This window comes from Adelges cooleyi, unplaced genomic scaffold, assembly GCF_023614345.1.
Source record: "Adelges cooleyi isolate 19-005CV unplaced genomic scaffold, UGA_ACOO_1.1 ACOO_flye_CR_arks_rails_tigmint_CR_PRNA_108, whole genome shotgun sequence".
NCBI lineage: Eukaryota > Metazoa > Arthropoda > Insecta > Hemiptera > Adelgidae > Adelges > Adelges cooleyi.
The window spans coordinates 8,181,066-8,204,044 of NW_026095761.1; the positions used below are offsets into that span (position 1 = coordinate 8,181,066).

The 22,979-nt window shown below is 29.2% G+C and overlaps 2 protein-coding genes across 2 annotated transcripts in view; both read left to right on the top strand.

Moving 5' to 3' along the window:
* Positions 1-247: 247 nt before the first annotated feature.
* LOC126840904 (uncharacterized) lies at positions 248-3,051 on the top strand. The gene is made up of 5 exons (XM_050576909.1): positions 248-419; positions 480-674; positions 1,292-1,356; positions 1,455-1,848; positions 2,858-3,051. The coding sequence occupies exons 1-5, from the start codon at positions 248-250 to the stop codon at positions 3,049-3,051; spliced, it is 1,020 nt and encodes a 339-aa protein (XP_050432866.1).
* LOC126841228 (dynein axonemal heavy chain 10-like) overlaps positions 2,965-22,979 on the top strand; it is a 30,522-nt gene continuing 10,507 nt past the window's right edge. The window contains exons 1-41 of the mRNA XM_050577565.1: positions 2,965-3,047; positions 3,283-3,469; positions 3,744-4,001; positions 4,470-4,660; positions 4,872-5,070; positions 5,501-5,748; positions 5,818-5,962; positions 6,176-6,322; positions 6,409-6,538; positions 7,356-7,486; positions 7,583-7,759; positions 7,846-8,001; positions 8,094-8,186; positions 8,445-8,641; positions 8,717-9,073; positions 9,185-9,355; positions 9,463-9,586; positions 9,696-10,091; positions 10,585-10,987; positions 11,090-11,238; positions 11,686-11,825; positions 11,887-12,082; positions 13,674-13,907; positions 14,044-14,373; positions 14,455-14,624; positions 15,205-15,296; positions 15,554-15,679; positions 16,589-16,842; positions 16,932-17,120; positions 17,196-17,365; positions 17,803-18,357; positions 18,751-19,036; positions 19,170-19,667; positions 19,773-19,802; positions 19,864-19,956; positions 20,501-20,653; positions 20,740-20,851; positions 20,923-21,137; positions 21,212-21,400; positions 22,062-22,247; positions 22,322-22,499. Coding sequence (XP_050433522.1) covers positions 3,296-3,469; positions 3,744-4,001; positions 4,470-4,660; positions 4,872-5,070; positions 5,501-5,748; positions 5,818-5,962; positions 6,176-6,322; positions 6,409-6,538; positions 7,356-7,486; positions 7,583-7,759; positions 7,846-8,001; positions 8,094-8,186; positions 8,445-8,641; positions 8,717-9,073; positions 9,185-9,355; positions 9,463-9,586; positions 9,696-10,091; positions 10,585-10,987; positions 11,090-11,238; positions 11,686-11,825; positions 11,887-12,082; positions 13,674-13,907; positions 14,044-14,373; positions 14,455-14,624; positions 15,205-15,296; positions 15,554-15,679; positions 16,589-16,842; positions 16,932-17,120; positions 17,196-17,365; positions 17,803-18,357; positions 18,751-19,036; positions 19,170-19,667; positions 19,773-19,802; positions 19,864-19,956; positions 20,501-20,653; positions 20,740-20,851; positions 20,923-21,137; positions 21,212-21,400; positions 22,062-22,247; positions 22,322-22,499 — 8,242 coding nt within the window. The 5' untranslated portion in view covers positions 2,965-3,047; positions 3,283-3,295. The remainder of the gene's footprint in view (positions 3,048-3,282; positions 3,470-3,743; positions 4,002-4,469; positions 4,661-4,871; positions 5,071-5,500; positions 5,749-5,817; positions 5,963-6,175; positions 6,323-6,408; positions 6,539-7,355; positions 7,487-7,582; positions 7,760-7,845; positions 8,002-8,093; positions 8,187-8,444; positions 8,642-8,716; positions 9,074-9,184; positions 9,356-9,462; positions 9,587-9,695; positions 10,092-10,584; positions 10,988-11,089; positions 11,239-11,685; positions 11,826-11,886; positions 12,083-13,673; positions 13,908-14,043; positions 14,374-14,454; positions 14,625-15,204; positions 15,297-15,553; positions 15,680-16,588; positions 16,843-16,931; positions 17,121-17,195; positions 17,366-17,802; positions 18,358-18,750; positions 19,037-19,169; positions 19,668-19,772; positions 19,803-19,863; positions 19,957-20,500; positions 20,654-20,739; positions 20,852-20,922; positions 21,138-21,211; positions 21,401-22,061; positions 22,248-22,321; positions 22,500-22,979) is intronic.

A 22,979-nucleotide genomic window follows, 5' to 3' on the forward strand; every position in this document is an offset into this window, starting at 1 on the left:
GAGTACTATATGCTACACAAAATAGGTAATAGATTGTTTTTTATATCAAACCTAATACATTTTGTTAAATATTCAATAAAATTAAAAAAAAACGATGGTATGAAGTATATAAGGATATACAGATTAGTTTGAGAAGAAAAAAAAGATGCCGTTCAAGGATTACATAGAACAAAAAGTGGACTACAGACTATTTTGGTTAGTTAAATGTATTAACAATGTTTTTCAAATCGGTACGGAAAAGGAAACGATGATTTTGTTGGAAGAACAATTGAATAAGGATGACGGGGTTTTGCGACGGCAGTTCGTTCAGTACTTGGAATGCCCTTCGAGTGTTGAAAATATGTGTAAGAATACATTGTATGTTTATACGTCTACCGTTAAAAAAGTAATTAAAGAAGAAATCGAAGTAGACGAAGAACGTAAGTGCATCTTTAATTAACACTTACCAAACATTTTAGTTGCTAATCTGTTAATTTTAGTTTCGGAGCTTGAAATACAATCGATGAAGGAATTCGATGAGAAACGAGGTAAGAAAAAACATCAAGATAAAAAGAAAAAGAAAAAACATGCTCAAGCAGATGACACTATTGCGAGTGTTGAATCTCCAGCGACCGATTCCGATAAAGATTCTGATGATGGCAAATCTAGGGATGGCTACTCTAGTCCGGACACTGGTAATTATTATTTCTCTTTAAGTTATAATTTTTACCGTCTGAAAATGGGCAGCATACATGGATGAACGCTATGAAGAATTACCATTTACCGACTGTGACAAATCTTTGTATTTCGAGTGACGTAGAATGTAGTAATGTGTGTAATGACTTTTAGTTGATAAGGAGCTGCCAACCCCTTTCCGGTGACGGATTGACGACCCTTCCCTGATAGCGAATTCGTCTAGTACCTATCTCATGATGGCAGAGTTGAACTTTCATGGCCTGTTATGCTCCCATGATGATAAATAAGCACAGTTGAATCAAACGCCGTAATTTTTTTTTAATATGTGTTAAAGCAGTTATTCAATTTGGAAGTGTAAATAGTATAAACATAAGCACAAAAACTAGCTCAGAGGCTCAGACGGCGTTGCATATAGGCAAAAATGATATACTAATGCATTGTGGGGTTTATTTTTACTGGGAAAAATCTTTAAAACATTGTCTATAGTTTTATTTTTTTATACACATTTTTTTTTTTAATTTAATAAATCACAACTATTATTAGCAATCAAATAATACACATGATACATTTTTTACTTATCAATTAACAAATGAATCGATTAATGTGATACTTTTAGCTATACAGATGTCAGTCGGCGATGGAATGAAAAAAAATTCTGAAAAGATGTACAAACGAGTTAAAGTAAGTGCATCTATTTTACACAACGTGTAGGTTTACACGCCAATCATCATTATAATATTGTCGAGTGGTATTCCAATGTGATTTGTGGCTAAATTTAGGTCGTCCAGGAAAAATCCATTACCTTACCAGAGATCCACGTTAATTTCGGTCTCATACCGATCACCACTAAATTAGATATTACATATTTGTACTTCATAAAAAATACCATTTCCGCTATCCCGGTTTACGACGCACCGGAAGAAGCCGACTATTATATGCCAAGCAAGTTTTTAGTTGGAAACAAATCAGGCTCTTTAATACGGTCAATGACCAAAGAACTCGAGACCATTTGGATACCGTCGATCGAGAGACTATTAATCGATCCTTTTTCACATGACTGCTGGACTACTCGCACAGAGCAAAATACAGTTCTGAAGTTAAGATCGAACAGCGTCCCGTCTACATTTGTGAGAATTACTCGTGAGATTAAATCACATCACGACTACGAAATGCGTAATTAATTTTGTGACTTTTTCTAGTTTATTATTTTTTTTCAACGATTTTACCGCCTTACAAATATCTGTTCCGAGGGTCTAAAAGGGCCAACGTTTTTGGCCAAAATGATTTAGGTTCACTACTTATCGTATAGCTTTTCTGGTCGCTTGCACGTGTTCTTAGAAAATTTAAATGTTCGTTTAACAAAAGTTAGTAAATGTGGTATTTGGCCTTTTTAGACCTATAAAACAGAAAGAATAAAATACTTAAAAATAATCTGCACCTCAAAAAAAATACGAGTAATACACTTTGTCATATACTTCCTACGCGTATTTACACTATTTAACAGGAAAAATCGGGGATTAATATTATGTAGGTCAGACAAAACGAAATATCGAGGTTAGGTTCTTTGAACATGTAAGGTATAAACAATTGCACAAATCTCCCTTTCGCGGAATATTTTTATTGGGTACTAAACATAGCAAATACAATCAGTAAAATTATTTAAAAAAGTAAATAATTCCAAAGAACTTAATATTATAGACAATAGAAATGTTAAAAAAAAGTGTTGAAAAATGTTAAACAATTTGATAAACTGGGTCTTAAGACCATTACAAAAAATTTTATTAAAATCCGTAAAATATGTGTTATGACGACAGTCATAACTTCGATATGACGCAGCTGTAAGTATAAAATGAGGTTGTTTGCCCATAATCGGCCAATTACCTTTTAGTCGAAACAAGAGACCCAATCAGCCTGGAACTTCTGACAAAGGGATGGTCATCACAGCCCATCCAACCAAGCAGTACAAAAATGTAATTTAATTTGATCACACTATGTTGGTCGGAAGTATTGTTACAGAAATATGCAAAATAATGCTAGTGCATTATAATTTTTTTTTATGTGATTAAGAGTCTTTAAAATATTTTATTCTTTATTATATATAACCTTTGCTTAAGTCTTTTAGACTATAATACAGATATATACATCAATGACAACTTAAATAGTTATGCCCCGTATAATATAGTTGTAGATGAGCGCCCGGCGGACTTCGAGCAACGATCTAATTTTGTTGATTTAGATAAAGTAATTACGTTCAGTGAATTATTCATGCTACAGCCTTTACCTAATCATAACACCGACGACCCACGTTCATTTGAACCATTGAAACAACATTTTTTAACAGAATTAAGAGATTTATTGAATAAAATTAAATGGTGAGTTTGGATGGTCATCAATTTCAACTTATTACTTTAATAAAAGCATAAAATATTTAAAGACATTTGAGTAGCATACAATTATTTTTAAAATAAAATAATTTTAAGAAGTTAAGTAATTAAAAAAGACGACGGAGAGTTACCGTTTTAAGTTTAGCCTTTTTGATCTATATTGCTAATATAATAATGCGTATGAACGATATTGTGTTAAACATTTTTCTTTCTTTGCGCAAAGGTCATTAAGCTGTATGCTAAAAAAACAATCGTCAAGCGTGACAGAACATTTAGCTGGACTATCTAAAGACAACGTTGATGACGTATCAGTTACACTCGAAAAGACTCCAGCCATGATTTTGCAGTGTGTTGACGTTATGGAAAATTGGAACACTGACATGAGAGGCCTTCTTTCCAATATTTTTGAGGTATTAAAAATCATTGAGTATATTTTATTTAACTCTAAAGGACTAAAATTATACAGTACCTAACACAATAGCTGTTAATTACAATCGAATGGCCCCTAAAGAAACTAAGTAACGTACGACGTTATATAATACGTTTATATTAATTCTATAAACTTTGCAATCGCTTTAAAAAAAAATTTCTTAATTATTAGCATAAAATTATTGTATTAAAAATATATCATATCGAAACAAATGAAATTAGCTAAATGTTATTATTATTATATTTCAATAATAGATTCGAGAACGAGACACTATTCAAGAAGAATTTACATTTTGGAAAGAAAGCGAAGAATCCGTTCGATACATATTGGACGAAATAGAGTCGGAAGATGCAAAATTATTTCTAGAAGTCATTGAAAAAACTTCGAATTCTGTTGAGGCAATTAAAAATACTTGGGAAGCTTTTAAAATTGGAAAATTACAGTTCACTCGAGTCTGTAGTTTAGCAAAAGATAATTTGAAATACATATCGCTTATCATGGAACACTATGAGGTATAATAGAAATCGATTTACTGAGTTGTGATTAGATTTTTTTTTCAAAAGCAGTTCTAGTTTTAAAACATTTAAGATTTAATTGAAGTGTCGAAAATATTTTTTTTTTTAAAGATTTCTACCGAAAGCTAAAGGAAGCTTTTTTTATGGTATTCTTAATAATTGTAATAAGCGATGTCCACTCAGTTTTATTTAACACCACTTAAAACAATTATTAAATGTTCTAAAACAGATTCAGATAGAAAAACCGGGTTCGCTTACGAATACTGTATGATCAAAAACAAGTTTATAAGCGAAGTACCATTTTGGATCGTATTACTTTTAACAAAATATCAAAGTTCCCTTTTTTCCCCATAACTTTTTATAGAATTTAAAATAATGTATTTAATATTTTCTGGTCTGATGTGTACTTAGTTGTATATTTGTATTATGTGATAAAATGAATTTGATTAACGATAATGTTTTTAGGAATTCGCGTCCGCAGATTTTATTACCATTATAGAAATCATTCGCATTTGGTTCGATGATTTGAGGACAATATGGGTGTTATCTCCATACTTTGGAAAAGACATTAATATGTTAAGGTTACTGATTCAAATCGCCAACGGTCTTTGTGAGGTTGTCCGACAGAATTTAGGAGATTTAAAAACAATATTTAAGTAAGACAACATAAATCATACTCGTGTGTGTACATTTCAAAGGCATCAATATACACACGTTTCTAATATAATAATAAATAATATAAACACAATAATTAATATTCATATCCTTAAGTGAATTTCATCTAACGTTTACTTCAAATTCCAATCATGAAGTTTAATTTTTAAAAATCCATCTTTTCTTTTACTGAAACATAATATAATAATACAGGAATAAAGACGTTAAGGAAGTATCGGAAATGTCTTTCAACGCTACTAAAATGATAGATGCCTGGTCAACTGGTTATTTGGAAAGCAGGAAATCAATTGAAGTGTCAGGATTTCACCGTTGGGAATTCGACAAATGTAAATTGTTTAACAAAACTAACTACGTCAAACGCGTTGCAAATGATATTCACGAAATAGTTGGAGTAAGTTTTCATATTTATTCTTTTGTACCTTATCTTATACTAACCTTATTTTCCCACACAATATATCAAATCGTCAGTATTTCTTAATGTAACCCAAATATGACTTTATTATCCGGTCTACTTCTAAATTAAATCTCTCTTGATCGTTTTTATATTTACTTTTTTTTCCTTCTTTCAATATGTATTTTCATATTTTATTTTTATAATTCTACAGTGTTAACTGTACATGTTTCGTAATTTGAACAACAGTTATTTTATTTATCCCGTGTAGTCTCTCCGTTATTTCATACACATAATTTAACACTCATTTACTAATTATATGTCGATCCTTTTGAATTTATAGCAATATTTTAGTGTGAAAATTTATAATTTTTACAACAAATTGGTAATTTCTATTGACTGATAATTTGTGTTTATGTAAACTGTTTAGAAAATTAGTCAGTTCCTTAATATTTTGGGCCCGGAATTGAGATCGGTTATTAAGGATATGATTGGTCTAGATGTTATGATAAATCGAGTGAAATCTCTCTATAAAGTATTTGACTCGATTGATTTTGATTTATTTTGTGAAGACAATGTCGAAAACTGGAATTTATTTCTAAAAGAATTCAACTCAGAAGTATTAAGGGTAGAAGACGAGTGTAAAATATTTATTGATTGGTGTTTCAACAACTTACGGTGAGACATTTATTAGATAGTTAGACCTAATTTTTATATTTTTACTGTTTAATTGTTTTGTACTTTTAGATCGTGTAAAGAGGCGTACACGACTTTAGAGCGTTTTCAAAACTTTTCGACAAGGCCAGTTTTCAAAGAGCAACTCAAACATAAATATGGCGCTATACTTCAGCAATATGAAAATGAATTGACAACAATAGAAGCTTGGTTTTTGGTGAGTTTTACAGAGGTCAGAGTGTACTAATGTAACAAGTTACAAGTTACATATTGTATGAAATTAAATAGCAATTTAAATAAGAGCACATTCACATATTAACACGATTGCTTAAACTTTGGCCTCAATGATTATTTTCGAGGATGTGGATATTAAATGACCTAGACATTTACCAAACAGTTTAAACGAGTTCATGTGTATACTTGCATTTAGACTCAGCAGCAAGCTCCACGAGTATCTCGACATCATCCTCCGGTCTCTGGATCGATATTTTGGGTGCGCATGTTGTTTGATAAAATCAAAGAACCAATTAAAGTGTTTCAAACTGCAAACGAATTCAACTCATCCCAGAAAAATAAAGTAAAATAGATATTTATAATTGAATTTTTGATTCGTGTTTGACTCATAAAAAAGTAGTTTAATGCAAATATTATTACCGCCTATAGGTTTTAGAAATGTACAAAAACATTGTAGAACAGATGAAGTTTTATGAAAAATCTAAACTCAAAACTTGGATAAACGAAGCAAAATATTTGTCTACTCATGAAATAAACAACTGCATACTAACATGTTCAAGTAAAAACAATGATATTTTCACAATTTCACCATATACCTAATATATTAGTTTAATATGTTTAATATGTTGATTGTTGCCACATAGCAAACCGATTTAGTTATTGACTTTAACTATACTGCATTTTTTATCAATACATATTTGCTCTTATTGTGTCCCCGTGTATTGACATTATTGCTCTTACTTCTTTTATCGCACATCAAACTTCTTTAATTTATTTTCTTTATGAAAGACCACCACTCTTAAGCATCCTCTTATTCTTAAACTTAGTCTGTATTTTATTCATTATCGTCACTGTGTACCTATACCACAATATGAAGGGTAACCATGTATGTTTCCCTCTATTTGCTGTGTAGACAATAGCCATACTAGGACATTCGCCATTCAATTCATTTTTGCAGTACTCTTTCCACCTCTATTTTCCCTAACACTAACAGAGTACTTTTCCCCCACATTACACTAAACACTATGAAAACCCTAGGATTTTTCTCCTAAATCTTTGCCAATCTATCAAGTTTTTTCTTCTTCATTGGTTGAATCATAGATCATAGATTCTCATAAAACTCACCATGTTTTCTAAATTTAAAGTCGCTCATTTCATTAAAAATCCAAAGCGTTTCATTTGATGATTGCGGGTCAGACGCAATTTATATTTACTATGCCATTGATTCTTTTTAATATATCATTATTATTTACTTATATTAAATGTTCGGTTTTTTTCTTAATTTAATTTTAAAGTAACACGAGTTAACTAATGAAACATAATAATCATTTTATAAAGCTTTATCGGATGAACATCAAACTGTTATGTGTTATAAGGTCTGCCGAATGTGGAAAATGGAATATGTAAATTAGAAGATTACAAGAATTGGTCTTCTTGGATAAAATTTCTCGGCGGAAAAAATAATATATTGTTAGATAAGCAGTTAATTTTCAAGACTAACTTAAACGTAAAGTTACAGAATTATTTTTATGAAGTTTATAGTATTTATAGGAAGTACTCATTTTTGTAATAACCTGTAATAACTATTACGTACCTTTAATAGGAAAAAATGTATGTGTTAATCGAGGAAGCCGAAATGATGGAAAATCTAGGAGTTGATTTACCTAAAGACGTACGGCTATTGATATCACACAAGAATAATTTTTTGGAAGCCATTAAAAAAGTCAATAACATGGTTGCCATGTACAACGATCTTTTAACGTCGATGAATAGTGCTCAGGTAGATTTACAAATATGTCTATATTTAATATTAATGCAAATCTCCGAGTATAATATAGAAACTGTGTTTTATTGAAAATGATCCAGCGTTCCGTGCTGAAACACAAACTGAAGGGTATCGAAGATTACTTTTACGCGGGTCTTTGTCATTACAAATGGTTTTCTATAAGTATAGAAATATTTACTAATGACGGTATTATTTTAATAAATAAAGTCAAAAATCAATACAATAGACTTCAGATAGTGAGTTCAATGAATACTAATAAATTTGTGTGTAATTAATAAATGTAATACTCGTATGTACATTGTACATACATTATATTAATTGTTTTCAGGTTGAATCGTATATTATGAAATCGATAATATCGTTGGAAGATATAAATTTATTTCCAACGAATATTTTAACCGAGAACAATTTACAAGCCGGAGTGAGTAACGGTTGCAATTTAAAGTTTCTACTATCATCCAATTGATTAAATATATATAGCCTTTATAAATAAAAAAAAACTATAATTCGTATATTTATTGTGTATCTCGCATGCTTGTATGCTAAAAAAGTATATTGTGTTAAATGATACATATTTTACTTTATGGACATACAAATAGAAATAATTACAAAACAAATTATAATATTTCCTTTAAACGTCCTCTTAAAAATTGTAAAAAAACAGTTTTATTTTTTATAGAAAAACAAAACCATGGCTTCGATTTATGAAAGTTTTTGGTTTCAACAATTTCGACATATCCAATCGACTCATCAAGTTATTTCGAAGCGTTTAATTTGCATGGAAATTTATCTGTTTGGAACAAAGAGTGGACGCAGTGAGCCCATGTATGAAATGTATGAGAAGTATGACACTATGTTGTTTGACTCGGTTTTGAAGTAAGTTAGAAAATTAAACTCGATATTTATTTGTCTAAATATCGTAACAATTAAACGCAATGTATACACAAAAAGGATGTGCCTGAAAAATCTGAGTACCTATGAAGCAACTGTATTGACAGAATATTCATTAATTATACTGACGACAATTTTGACAAAAAAAGGCGTTACTGTTGTTCCAAATATGTATTTTACTTATAACAACATCATAAGAAACGTGTCTGAGTGTCTGAATTGGTTGCAAATACTGCCAAGATGGCAAAAAAGATCTTGTTTGTGTCAATCGAATTTGGAAGATCACTGGAAAACGGAACATCAGGAGAAAACATTTTATACAGATATAATACGAAATAGAAATGTACAAATGCATATAGAACACATTAAAACAAATGCACACAGTTTGATGGTTAAAATAAATAAGTATTTGAAAAGGTATAAAAATCAACGAGATAAATCAAATATATACACCCTCGAATCGGGTCTTATAACTTCAAGTCCCAGTTGTTGTGTTAACTATTAAGACATATTTAACTATATTTATAGGTGGAAAAAATTTCAGTTTTTATGGAATGGACAATTCCAAGTAAATAATGATCTTCTCAATGAGTATAAAAATCAAACAATCTATGAATATGAAAACAAATTTAATGATTTTTCACGACTTTTCAAATATTTTTCTAATCTTGCACCACATAAACAAATCCATTGTATTCAGTAGGTATACGTTTTTTGTTTCGATTCCGACATAATGGATAACAATTCGATAAATAAGCTTCGTCTACACGTGTACAAATTAAACCCATGTACTTTTTACTATCTAGGTTAGATCTAGCTCCAATAATAAATCAAATGCAACGTTTCACTAAAAAAGCGTTAAATATTTACGCAGATGAACTCTTACATATCACGAGACAACTGATGCATTCACAAAAACGCAAATTAGATGCAAGTTTTTTTTTCAAATTTTAGATAATTATTTTATGATTGATGATTAAAAAGCGACGAGAAGAGAATGGAAATACAAGTAAGATATTATAACTGATATTTGTTTTAGACTTTCAGAATATTGGTCGATGACGATATAAAAACCGACGAGGACTTGCAGAACGTACTCCATAAAATAGAAGAAATAAGAAAAGAACAAGTCAACGTTGAGCATTTTTTCCAAAATATAAACCACCATATTTACGTGTTGAATGAAGCCGAAGTGATAATGCCTCGAGAAAACATAGCATGCATTTCTAAGATGCAAAACGATTGGATAGTTTTGCAGAATAATGCTAAAGAAAAGGAAATGTATTTAGAACAAGCTAAGAATATATGGTCGCACATCACAGCAATAAGTATTGAAACTTTTTTGCAAGAGCTAAACACATTTTTAGAAGATTACGAACAGCGTAGTTGTCAGACTGCAAAAGACGATTTAGACATTGAGCTCAAAACAATGAATGTTAGTGTAAAATGCAAAATAAAATGCTTATAAAATACCACTTTTAGTATAATAATAAATGTAGAGCTGAAAGCAAGACTATGGCTTATTAACGTCTTGATAAGTAAATTTTATTATTTAAAATAAACTAGTTACCTAGTTTTTTTTGTTATACTTAACTTAATTATTGAAAAAAATGTTTTCAATAATCAACAACTATTTTTTTGGATCAACTGAGAACTTAATAAACTATGCTTTAAGAAAAAAATGTAATTTTTCTAAAATTAAAGACAAATTTTGGGTGTGAAATATTGAGTTAATTGATTTAGGTTAATTAAAAATTGACATACAATAATAACTTAACTGAGCTAATACTTATTGAACATTTACAGTAACAACAATTACTTACTTACTTATTAATTTATTTATATCTGAATAAAGTTTAACATGCCCAGTCTTGGATAAAAATAAAAACTATGTTAGTAAACTGTTGATATTATTCGTATTTTTTTAGGAATTCAATAATTCTTTTACGCTTTTAATGAATAAAAAACAAGAATTGTCTAAGGTTGAAAACATATTTAACCTAAATTTATTACATACCGAGAAATTTGATAAACATTATGCGGAATTTCAAAATATGAAACTAGTATTTAATTTGTATGAAAATCAAAAAGTTGATATTAAAAAATGGTCAGAAATGCCATGGACAGAAATCAACATGGAATTCGTCAGAGAGGCGTTTGGAGCACTTATGTTACAATTTAAAAGACTGCCTTTTTTGGCGCTAAAGACACATTCGGCGTTCATTATGGGAAATTATTTAACTGTTCTTAGGCGAAGTATTCCAATCCTGATGAAACTCAAATCCAGCGCTCTGAAACCAAGACACTGGAACGAAATTTTAGACGAAATTGGTAAATAATACTAAACTAAGTTCGATGTAATACAATGTAGTTATAACGAAAATTCATATTTTTAACATGTTAATAATTATGAATTATAAATATATTCTACAGGTATACAATTCAACATTTATAAAGAAACGTTGACTTTCGGTACTTTACTGAAAATGAGAGTTATTAAACACAAACATATAATCGACCGAGTCCTCGGTAAGGCGATCGAAGAAAATAACATTGAAAAACAATTGAAAAATATCAAAGAGGTAGATTTTTCATTTATACAAATTATGTATAAACATTAATATTAATATTTATATTATATTAAAACAAGCTGTCCCGACCCGGCGTTGCCCGTGTATTAATACAATATTATTTTCTCGACTATATGAAAACAGTCTGTCACAAATTACACTATCAGCTGATCGGATAACTGTATCCCTGTGGTATGAAAACCCATAGAGATGTATTGATAACTATTGATACTATTGATAATCATAATTAATCATTTTTATTAATTTAAAATTAAAAACATGTTCTATCGGATCAAATTGTGAATCTAAACCTTTCTCGAATCAACTTAATAGCGCACACAACATTTCATAAATACCCTGTCCAGCCGTTTAGGAGGAGTTTGCATACTTACACACGGACAGAAGAAGTTTATATTAATATTATATATTTATATATATATATGTATGAATAATTTACAGAGGTGGTCAACTATGACTTTGGAAATCGAAAAATGTACAAATAATTCGTTAAATGTTGAGTATAAATTGCACGACGTGTGTCATGTTTTGCAAACATTAGAGGACGACCAGATTACTATGCATAAAATGCTGAGTACTCAGTGAGTGAATATCGACTTGAAAATTAAAACTTCAGTTGTACCTAACTTAAAATTTTAATAGTGCCGTGGAACCATACTTGCCGTTAGTTGAAAACTATCAAAAAGATTTGTCGACGATAAATGAAGTACTCGACAAATGGTGGTGTGTACAACAAAAATGGACTTACTTAGCCCAAATATATTCAAGTACAGAAATACTAAGTATTTTCCCGAGGGAAGCCGAACAATTCAAGGAGTTAAACGAATTGTACAAAGATGTAAGTTAATTATAATATATTTTTAACAACTAAAATTTTAAAAATCATTCTCCAATATTTGAAAATTTATACGCTATATAAACCCACGGGATTTTTGAAAAAACTATCCTGGTCGGGTTTTAATGGGATTAAATGGGTATTAATATTAGGTTTAATGGACAATTGGGTTTTACTAATTGTTTTCTTTCAACACATTCTCTCTCTTACGTTTAACGTCCGTTATTCCCGCCAATCGGGGCTTAAACGGTTTAGATTTGGCATTTTTGGACTTAAAGCTGGCTGCCAACCTAACGCTACCAAACAAGTTGGCCCCAGAGAGAGGTGGCCATTTTTTCCCCAGACAGTTGCCCGCCCGGTGGAACAAACCGCCGGTGGCCGAGATTCGAACCGGCGATCGTGCCTTGATACACTGCCGCCTTATCTCACTCAGTCACGAGTCTGCACGGGTTTTCTTTCAACACATACTTTTTATATTATGTAATGGATTTATTATATTTAAGTAACATTAAAATTAAAATGTTTAATGATTTTGTATAAATTATAATATTTAATATTGTATCATTAATCATCATCATGCAAACTTAACAAGCTTTGAAGGCCCAACGTGAGATGATGGTTTCTAGATTCGATGTCCATTCATTTTATACATTTATTAACACGAAATCATGCTTTTTCATTAAATTTAATATATATTAAATGAAAAATGTATAATTTAAATTTATAAAAATTTAATAATTATAGGAAAACATTAAAAAATAAAATAACATATGCTTTATCATAAAATAATGTTATTGATATTGTTCTTTTGTATAATTTGTTATTTTTATTTGTTACTTAATGTGTAAAGTTCAAAATTGGGCCGTTGGGTTTTTTCTGGGTTTTATTACTAGGTCCAACTCATTGGGTTTTAACGGGTTGAGGCCAGTATTTCGAACCTTGATTTTGAGTAACCATTATGCTTATTGTTTAGTATTGAGTACCATTGTGTTTTTGATTGATATTTTAGTTATTTAGTATTTGACGTATCCAACGAAGAAGGACGTAACTCGATTTTTATCATTTTTCGGTTTATTAAATATTATTATTTTTTTTATCTCCCATAGAGTAACTCATATCTTCCAAAGAGGTTGTAAACATTTTTGAAAAAATTGAAATGCAATATTACAACTGAACTTAGAAAACTTTGAACGGCTGTACTATGAAGTTTTAAAAATCGAGTTACGTCCTTCTTCGTTGGACACGTCGATTTCTCTTATGTGACCTGTAATCAGAGGTGGGCATTGAAACAAAATACAACATATTGATACATTCATAAATTATAATGCACCTGTAAAATTATATCTTGGTGTAATTTAATGTATTATTAAATTACAACAACAATGAGAATATATATTAATAATTTGGAAAATTGATCGGTCTAATGTAATTTAGACTAATAATTGTTACTAGTAACTAATATCAATGAAAACAATGATAATTTGTGCTCATCTCTAATTGTCATCTTTGTTTCTTATGGGTTATGTCCATCGTTAAGCACCTAATTAAATGATTTAGTTAGCCATTTGGGAAATTAATATTTATTTTCCTTTAGATTATGGCTCGAGCGTATAGAAAATCAAAAATTCTCAATCAATGTCTAAAATCGGATGTTTTAAATGAATTTCTGTTACTGGAAAAACGCTTAGATACAAGCAAAAAAATATTGAAAAATTTCATCTCGGAAAAAAGGAATGCATTTCCAAGATTTTATTTTATGTCTGACGACAATTTACTATACATTTATGGACATAATAATCCATTGAATATTCAAGAAACTATTGTTCAAGTAATTAAATTTTCCCATACGATGAATAAAATAATATAATATTTATAAGTGTAAATCAAAATGTATATCAAATATCTTTCGGTGGCTGCTTGTTATAATAATAACAATATTTAAAAGAAAAATGCATTTTGTATAGGTGTTTGATAACATTAAAACTTTGGTTTTCGAAAACAAAGAGGAGAATTATGTAATTACTGCTATGGCGTCTTGCGATGGTGAACTCTTACAACTTAACAATTGCATTGTTGTTCAAAAATCAGTGGATGATTGGATGCATAAGTTAATCGAAGAAATGCAAAAAACTCATCGACATTTAACTAAGAAAGCTATACTAGACTATGCGTCGGCTACTAATGGAAGTTCGAGGTTCGACTGGTTGCACAATTTCCAAGGTTCGGTGTGCCTAGTTGCTGACGACGTGTGGTGGACTGCTGAAGTGAATAACGTTTTCAAAGAAATGCATTCAGTGAGTATTATAATTATTATTATTGACTTACATTATTTGAAATAAATCATGATTGTAAATAATGTGTATTTTATTTGTAAGGGTGGAAAGTCGAGTGTGAAAGAGTATTTAAATCATCTCAAGGATAGATTAAAACAAATAATTGATAAAATTAGAGGAGAAATTCGCGAAAGCGATAGAAATAAATTGAACGCCTTGTTGTTATGTGATGTTCAACATAGAGATATTATCGAATCGTTCATTAATAACAAGTAATACACAATACATATAGTTCATAAGTATTAAAATTCGTCTCTTACTCCTTCGCCTTATCCAATAAAAATAAGAAAAAATCTACACTTAGCTTCCTTACTAGTTTAACTTCTTTATTTTCCGCCCTTCTTTCAAAATCTCAATATATTATCTCATATTTTTCTGGAAACTCTCAAACGACTTTTTATAACATACTCGTTACTATTATTTTCTAACCGAGACACTCCAAATGTACATCTAAGCATTTTAATTTTAGTTACGTCCATTTTCCTTTCGTCTCTCTTTAATTCAATATCTAACGTTCACTTCCACACATGTCGCCTTGCTACAGTTTTATACAATTTTCTTTTCACTCTAAATGATAATTTTCTGTTACACATCATACCTGGTGCTCCTTCGACCAATTACACTTTATTTTACTCGTCACTACTTCAAAAATGTCTCTATTCTCTTGTATTTCTGATCACAAAAACTCAAATTTCTCTACTCGATTTAAATTCTTGACTCCAAATTATATAAATATTTATATATATTGATCCTATGAATAAAAGTCTATTAATTAGATTTTGCTTTCATTAGCGTAATCAATGCCAACGATTTTGAGTGGGATAGTGTACTGAAGTCCTATTGGATAAAAAATGAAGATGACTTATATCTTTCGCAATGTTCAGGTTGGCAATCAAATTTGTAGCTTATATTAATTTATGAAAATAATTTATAACATATAATATATATTCAATGTCATATGATGTGAAATAAAAAAAACCCTGTTAAAAATTATTAACTATGTAATTATTTTCATGGTAAAGTAGCACATTTATTCTTATGTTACTATATAAGTAAATTTATAAATACTCAATAAGTCGGTTGTCGGTTTTGACTTTAAAGTGGTCTAATGTATACTAACTTTGAATATGTTATATTATAGGACTTTTTAGTTATGGACATGAATTTATGGGACTAAGCAAAAGGATTATAGCAACACCATTAACCAATCGTATTTTCTTGACGTATACTCAAGCATTAATGAATAACTTGGGCGGTGCCTCCATTGGTAATTATTTGAATGTCTTTGTTTTTTTATGTATTTTAGACTTTTTTAACATTATTGTTTAATGTTTTTATTTGGAACTTGGTTTAAGTACATTTTAAAATTAGCGGTATTTAAAGTATTAATTTTCATTTTCATTAAGTGTTTTTTTTTTCAATTTATGATAATTTGTTTCAATATGCGTTGGAATTTGCAACTTTAAGAATAAGTGCTTTTTGATTGGCACTTCGAAAGATATTGAAAATAACTTTTCATGTATACGAAAAATAACACTTGTATGTTCATTACAATAAAATCATTATTGGAGGTAATTTGCAATTGATATACTTCCTAATCTTAACTGCAACGGGCGATGTCGAAACAAGGGTAGTTGAAATAAAATGTCTTCTTACTTTTTTGTATACATTAAACAAGGCGTTGGCAAGTCATCCAGTCTGTATGAATATATTTGATTGTGCGATCTGTTAGCATACTACATATCAAATAAATATCACAAGTATGATCACAGGTCAAATAATAATAAAACTGATACTAATTAAAATAAGTTTACTATTTTTTCTTGTAGAAGGAGTTAAGTACAAATATTCAAAATGGTCTTACAAATTTATACAAATTGAGTACTGATTATTGATAAATATTATAATATTGTATATTACAATGTATACAATTGTAATATGTATACAATTTTTGATAACACCGTCCATACTGAGCGATGTTCTCTATTTACAGCACTAAAATACATGATACATCTATTGTATATACATTATTAGTTACACATGTTATTAACTATTTATTATATTTTTTTTAATAATTTTTAAAAAATATTCGAATTACTTTAAACCCATTTAAATAAGTACTTATTTTTTTAAATAACTATATTTATAGTAATTAATATATCAATGTGTTTAATAGGTTCAACTGGAACAGGGAAAACCGAAACCACACTGACATTATCGAAATTATTAGGACGATTTTGCGCTGTCATAAATTGTAGCGATGGATTTGATCATCAGACATTTGAACAGTTTTTGAATGGAATATGCCTAAGTGGAGTTTCGGGATTATTTACCAGGTTTAATCGAATAAATAAAAAATCACTGTCGGTTATTTCGATTATATTGTCATCAGTGAAGTCGAAATTATTTGGAAACAAAAATGAATCTAAAGTAGTTAAGACATTGTCAAAATAAAATACATAAATACAAAACTAATATTCAGTATGTATGTACTAAGTTTTAAATTTGTGCACTTTCAGGGCTACGATATGATGTTAAATTCAAAAGTCGGATTATTCGTTACTATTAACGTCGAAGAAATGAACGATAAGTCAAAAGAAATCGGAGAAATTATAAAAACTCATTTTAGGCCCGTCACGTGTCTACTTCCGGATTTTGAACAAATTTGTCTAACTATGCTTTATTCTAACGGATTTCTCGAAGCAAAAGTAACAGTTCTTTTGTAAAATTATGATAAAATTGTTTGAACTTAAAAACAATTATATTTTTTTTTGTGTAATAAGTCATTGTCAAAGAAAGTAACATTGTTATACAAACTATGCGATGGACTTTCCAAGCCATTCAATAGCGTCTTTAATTTAAGATCGTTGAAATCATTTGTGTTTACTGCACGCAAAATTAAAGACTGTCACCGAAATTTCGAAGAAAGTGCTATAATAGTAAAAGCGTTGCGGTATGTGTTGTTTGTTTAATAATTATTGTAATGAAGAAATCCTACATACTGTCTAAAAAAATATTCTTAAATAATTATAGAAAATTATTTATTTATTAAATAAACGCCCGTAGGCTCAAGTACATTACAGTACAATAAAATAACATAATGAATAACAAATTGATAAAATTGATAAACATGACATATAGAAAGAAAAAATAACTACAATTAATACAATATAAAATAATTAAAACAAGATAACACAAAATTTTAATGAGTAACAGTGCATATATATATATAATTAAACAAATAAATAATATTATATTTATTAAGAAAATTTCCTCATTTTTTAACTTCAAGGATTACTCAAAAATTTTTAATTTTATACAAATGTTTACCAATATTTGTATACAACCTGGGCACAGCTTTTAAAATGGAATTGTTTTTTGATTTTACAGTGATTTACATCTATCACAACTAAACGGTAAAGATACGTTATTGTTTTTATCGTTTTTAACCGACCTTTTCCCCAATCATGAGTACTTTAAAACCGATGATAAGTGTTTCAACCTGGCCGTAGAAAGCGCAATCAAACATGGCAATTACATGAATATTGACAGTCAAGTTGAAAAAGTTTATCAGACAATGTACACACTTACACACCGGCATTCACTCGCTATAGTTGGTTCCACGTGTGGTGGGAAATCTGCCATTATTGATATATTATGTGAAACGTTGAATTATATGAAAATACAAACCCAATTGACCACACTGAATCCTAAAGCATTTAAAAAATCAGAGCTGTACGGTTACTTGGATATAACGACAAGAGAATGGAATGACGGTTTACTAACACACATTTTCAGAAAAATCAATCAACCTATTATCCCGAACAAACATTCGAATAATTTTATCTTGTTTGACGGCGACATCGATTTAGTATGGACTAACGATCTCAGTTCTGCGATGGACGATAATAAAATGTTAACGTTGAAGAACGGCGAACAAATAAGGTAAATTTGAATTAAAATGTAAATTATACTTACACGACTTGAGGTTACTCCTACTTGGATGTCTTGACTAGTTCGCCAACGTTTCGGAACACTTGCACGTTCCATCTTCAGGGCTGTGGTTTGTTTCACCCATAAAAATTAGGCTGCATGCGTCTATGATGTTTTCTACGCATATATAGTTAAATACTTATAATACCCATTTTATTTTCGATACAAAGCTGAGGAAAGTTTTTTTTTATATTACATCCTGCATACTCACTAGTACAGTCTTTCAGTTTTTTTTTTTAATATCTACATATCATATTATATCCATTTGTATGAACATGCCCGTGGATATACAAAAATACTTGTTTTAAATTATGGTTAATAAATATTTTGTACATTTTTTTTTAGACTTATCCCACAATGTAAGCTTTTATTTGAAGTCGGTGATTTGAAGTATGCAACACCTTCTACAGTTTCCAGGATGGGTTTGATTTTCGTTGACTCTAACAGTCTTGGTTACATGCCATACTGGGTACGTTGGTTGGAATCAAGAAACTTAATGGTAAAAACAGCCATGGACCAGTGCTTTCAAAAATACGTACCTAAATTAATAGATTTTATCTTCGGAGAAAACACTACATCAAGGAATTCAAAAAAGTTAAACACAGCAGTGCGACAAACTAAATTGAATATGGTAATAAATTAAACCAAAACACTAGATAACTTAGAGAATGAATATTAGTTATTCTGTGTCTATTGTAATAAGTTAGGTTAGGTTAGGCTTGGAAATACGTAATTATATTGTTTAATGTAAAATTGTATTTTAGATCACTCAACTTTGCTTTGTTCTGGATGCAATGTTGCCTTTAATTTCTTCTGAAAATCATTCATCGAAAACGAGTTTTGAAAAAAAAATGTCATCAATCGAAGATACATCATCTACTCCGTTGCACTCGATGATGACTTTTGTCGCAGGAATGGACGTGTTGGAAGCTGTATTCATACAAGCGTTATATTTATCTTTGGGGGCTTCGTTGACAGAAATTACCTCAAGACATGCATTTGATAAAAATGTAAAAAACATTAGCGAATTTCCTAGCAATCATAATACCGATGAAATGTCGAAAAAATCGGACCTTAAATACATACCTAGTGACGAACCGACTTGGTATGATTATTTTTTGGATTTTGAAAAACTAGAATGGATATCGTGGAATACAGTAGTTCCTAGTTATGTACATGACACAAATGCTAAATTATATGATATATTCGTGCCAACCATCGAATCCACTAAAACGATTTGGATACTACAATTGATTAATGAAGTAATTATAACTGTTGTAAATTAATAATTACTTTAAATATTCACGAACCATAATAATAGTATAAACACTAATCATTGAATTTCACTGATCAAGTTTTTTTTTCAGTATTATTTCAGAAGTGCAATTTTTAAAAAGGTAAACATAGTAAAAAATGTAAATACGTAATGTAAAACTAATTGGAAACACAATTTTACAGGTAAAACGTCCGACTATTATTGTCGGGGAAATGGGATCAGGAAAAACTTCAACAATGCAATATTTTATGCGAAACATAAAACAAAATGAATATGTAAGTATTAAAAAATAAAATATTGTTTAATGGATTGTTTGACACTGACATTGTCAGTTTTAACATAAAATGTATTTTTAACATGAACTACTCCCACAAATATCTAAACGGAAAATTACTTCATTTCTCATAACACACTAAATCCATCAGATCCTCCTTCTTTTCTTTTAAAAAGTAATTCTCTTCTCTCATCTAATCTCCTATTATCAAAAAATGTCCCGTGAGCTGATCGTTTATCAAAAAATGCAAAACGTTTTTATAATTAGACATAAGTGGAGTGTATCGACAAAGTTTTCTACTTCACTCAAATATACGAATGATTAAAATTAAAATTATAACAAAGTATACATTTTTAATAATTAATAAAATGGTGTAACCATATTTGTATAGTATAATAATTTGTATTGTGTACTTACTAGATAATATACTAATTTGTTTTAACTATCCGGTTTAAAACAGAAAAAAAACGCTTTTAGCCGTATCTATAATTGTATTAATGCATTAATCATCATTCAAATTAATTATGATTTTTTTTTTTTTTTAGATTAGAATGACTATAAGCTTTTCAGCCAGAACGTCATCAAAAGACGTACAAAATAGTTTAGAAACAAATTTAGAAAAACGTTCTAGAAGTGTGTTTGGTCCCCCCATTGGAAAACGACTTCTTTATTTCATTGACGATTTAAATTTACCTAATGTAATTTTTGTTTTGTATTATTCTGCAACAAGAAAGTTCTATCCATTTTAAATGGTATGTATATCTAATAAATTGTTTACGGTTAGGTCGATGAATATGGCACACAAGAACCTATAGCATTTCTGAGAAGTACCTTTGATAAACGAGGCATGTACGAGCGAGATAAATATTTCCACTGGAAGGAACTTGTCGATATTTGTAAGTTAACGATAATTTTAATTTAATTAAGATTTCACAAAATATAAATTACATCAAGTATCTGGTTGCAGGTTTTTATGCGGCCATGGGTTTTACAGGATACGGTCAAAAAGAATTAGATCCACGATTTTTGTCGCTGTGTTCTGTTTTTTTTCTACCTTTACCATCCGAGGACACGGTCAAAAATATTTTCAGTACAATTTTGTCGAAATATACCGAACGTTTTACAGATGATATTCAAAATACCGTTACTAATATAATAGACATGACTATTTCGCTGTACCAAGTATGTTGTCTTGTCAAGATTTTCTTTAAACTTGTAACATGAAAAACTATGTGAATATTTATTTTATTTTCGAGATTGTACTTGAAAAACTACACCAAACGCCAGAAAAATATATGTATGTGTTTAACATGAGTCATATTACTTTCATTATTTACGGAATGGCCTGTATAACGCCTGACGTATTTAAAACAGTTGAATCATTCGTTCGAGTGTGGCGAAACGAATTTACCAGAGTAATTTGCGACAGGTTAATAACACAACAGGTAACAACTACTTGAAATTTAAGTTATTGTAGAAGTAAAATTCAAGAAAAGAAATTATATAAAGTACAATAAAAAACTAAAGATTCGTAGAATAAGTTTTACGATTTTGGAATAAAAACTGATGTTTGTATAGGTTATATAAAAAAGGGATAAGAATTAATGAGAATCAGATAATAAGTAATGATTTATTTATAACAGAGAATATTATAACGATTAGTTTATTGTTAAAAATATATTAGGCATACAAAGTTTTGAGAAAAAGTGATTTTAGTTATAAGTTATAAATTGACTTTAAAATAATAGGTGATGGTTGTGACTAAATAACCAGGTTTGTAAATAAAAGCTAATTATTTTTAGTTAATATTGTAGAAATAATAACTACTACGTATAATAGCTATAATCGATTTACTCCTCTCTTGGGGGGGATAAGGTCCATTTATTAGACAGCGGTCTAATACATTTCATTTTTTTTTTATTGTAGCATTTATTCGTATTGTTAGATTATTAGTACTCTGATGTTAACTAACTAGCTATCTGCTATAGTACTGTGAAATAAATAATAACATAAAAACATATATATTTTATAATAAAACACAACTGTGACTTTAATCGTTAACTAATTTACAAACTACAATTAATATTCCGGCGTTCAACATTTTAGGATCAAGAAATAGTTGAATATCATTTAAAACAAGAATTGAAAACGCGTTTTCCTCTTCAAGCCAATTATGTGCTTAGAGATCCTCTTATTTTCGGAGATTGCAGAAACGCTATTGGCTCAAAAAATCAAACACGACAATACGAAGACTTAATTGATTATGATTCAGTATTTTATTTATTCCAAGAAGTAATTACCAGTAAAAGTATACAATAATACTAATCAATAACAATTAATTATAAATGGTATTTAAAATATTTTAGATATTATTAGAATATAACAGGACACAAGGTTTACTAGACATGGTACTTTTCAATAACGCGTTAGACCATTTAATACGAATTCACCGAATGTTAAGAATGGATAGAGGTCATGTCCTTTTAGTTGGATTAAGCGGAAATGGAAAAACTTCTTTATCTAAATTATCTGCATTTACATCTGGTAATTTGAATAATTTAAATGTGTTATTATTTAATTTAAAATATAAAATTTTCTAATATATATATACATAGGGTGGTCTTAAATTTTCATATTAAAGTATCAAATAACCAAAAAAAAAAAACCAAGAACTATTTGAGATTTTTATTTAAGTCTTTTTCGTTCCTTTTTTTAGCAAGAAGGTAACTTAATTTACAATTAAGTATTTTTTCATTTTTTCCACCAAAAATATATAATATTAAAATTATATAGTCAGCCGAACTTATTTCAGTTAGTTTTGCTTAGTTAGGTTAGACGTTATTTACAAAATCTTTAGTTTTCAATAAATTTGATTTAAAATGACAATAAATATGTTTAATTTGTATTATACTGAGAACAAATTTCAAAAAACAGAAAGACAAGATTCCAAATAAAAATCTTAAAAAAAGAGTATTTTTTCATTTGGAACTTATTTTGCATGTGTTAAAAAAGAGCGACCGTCCT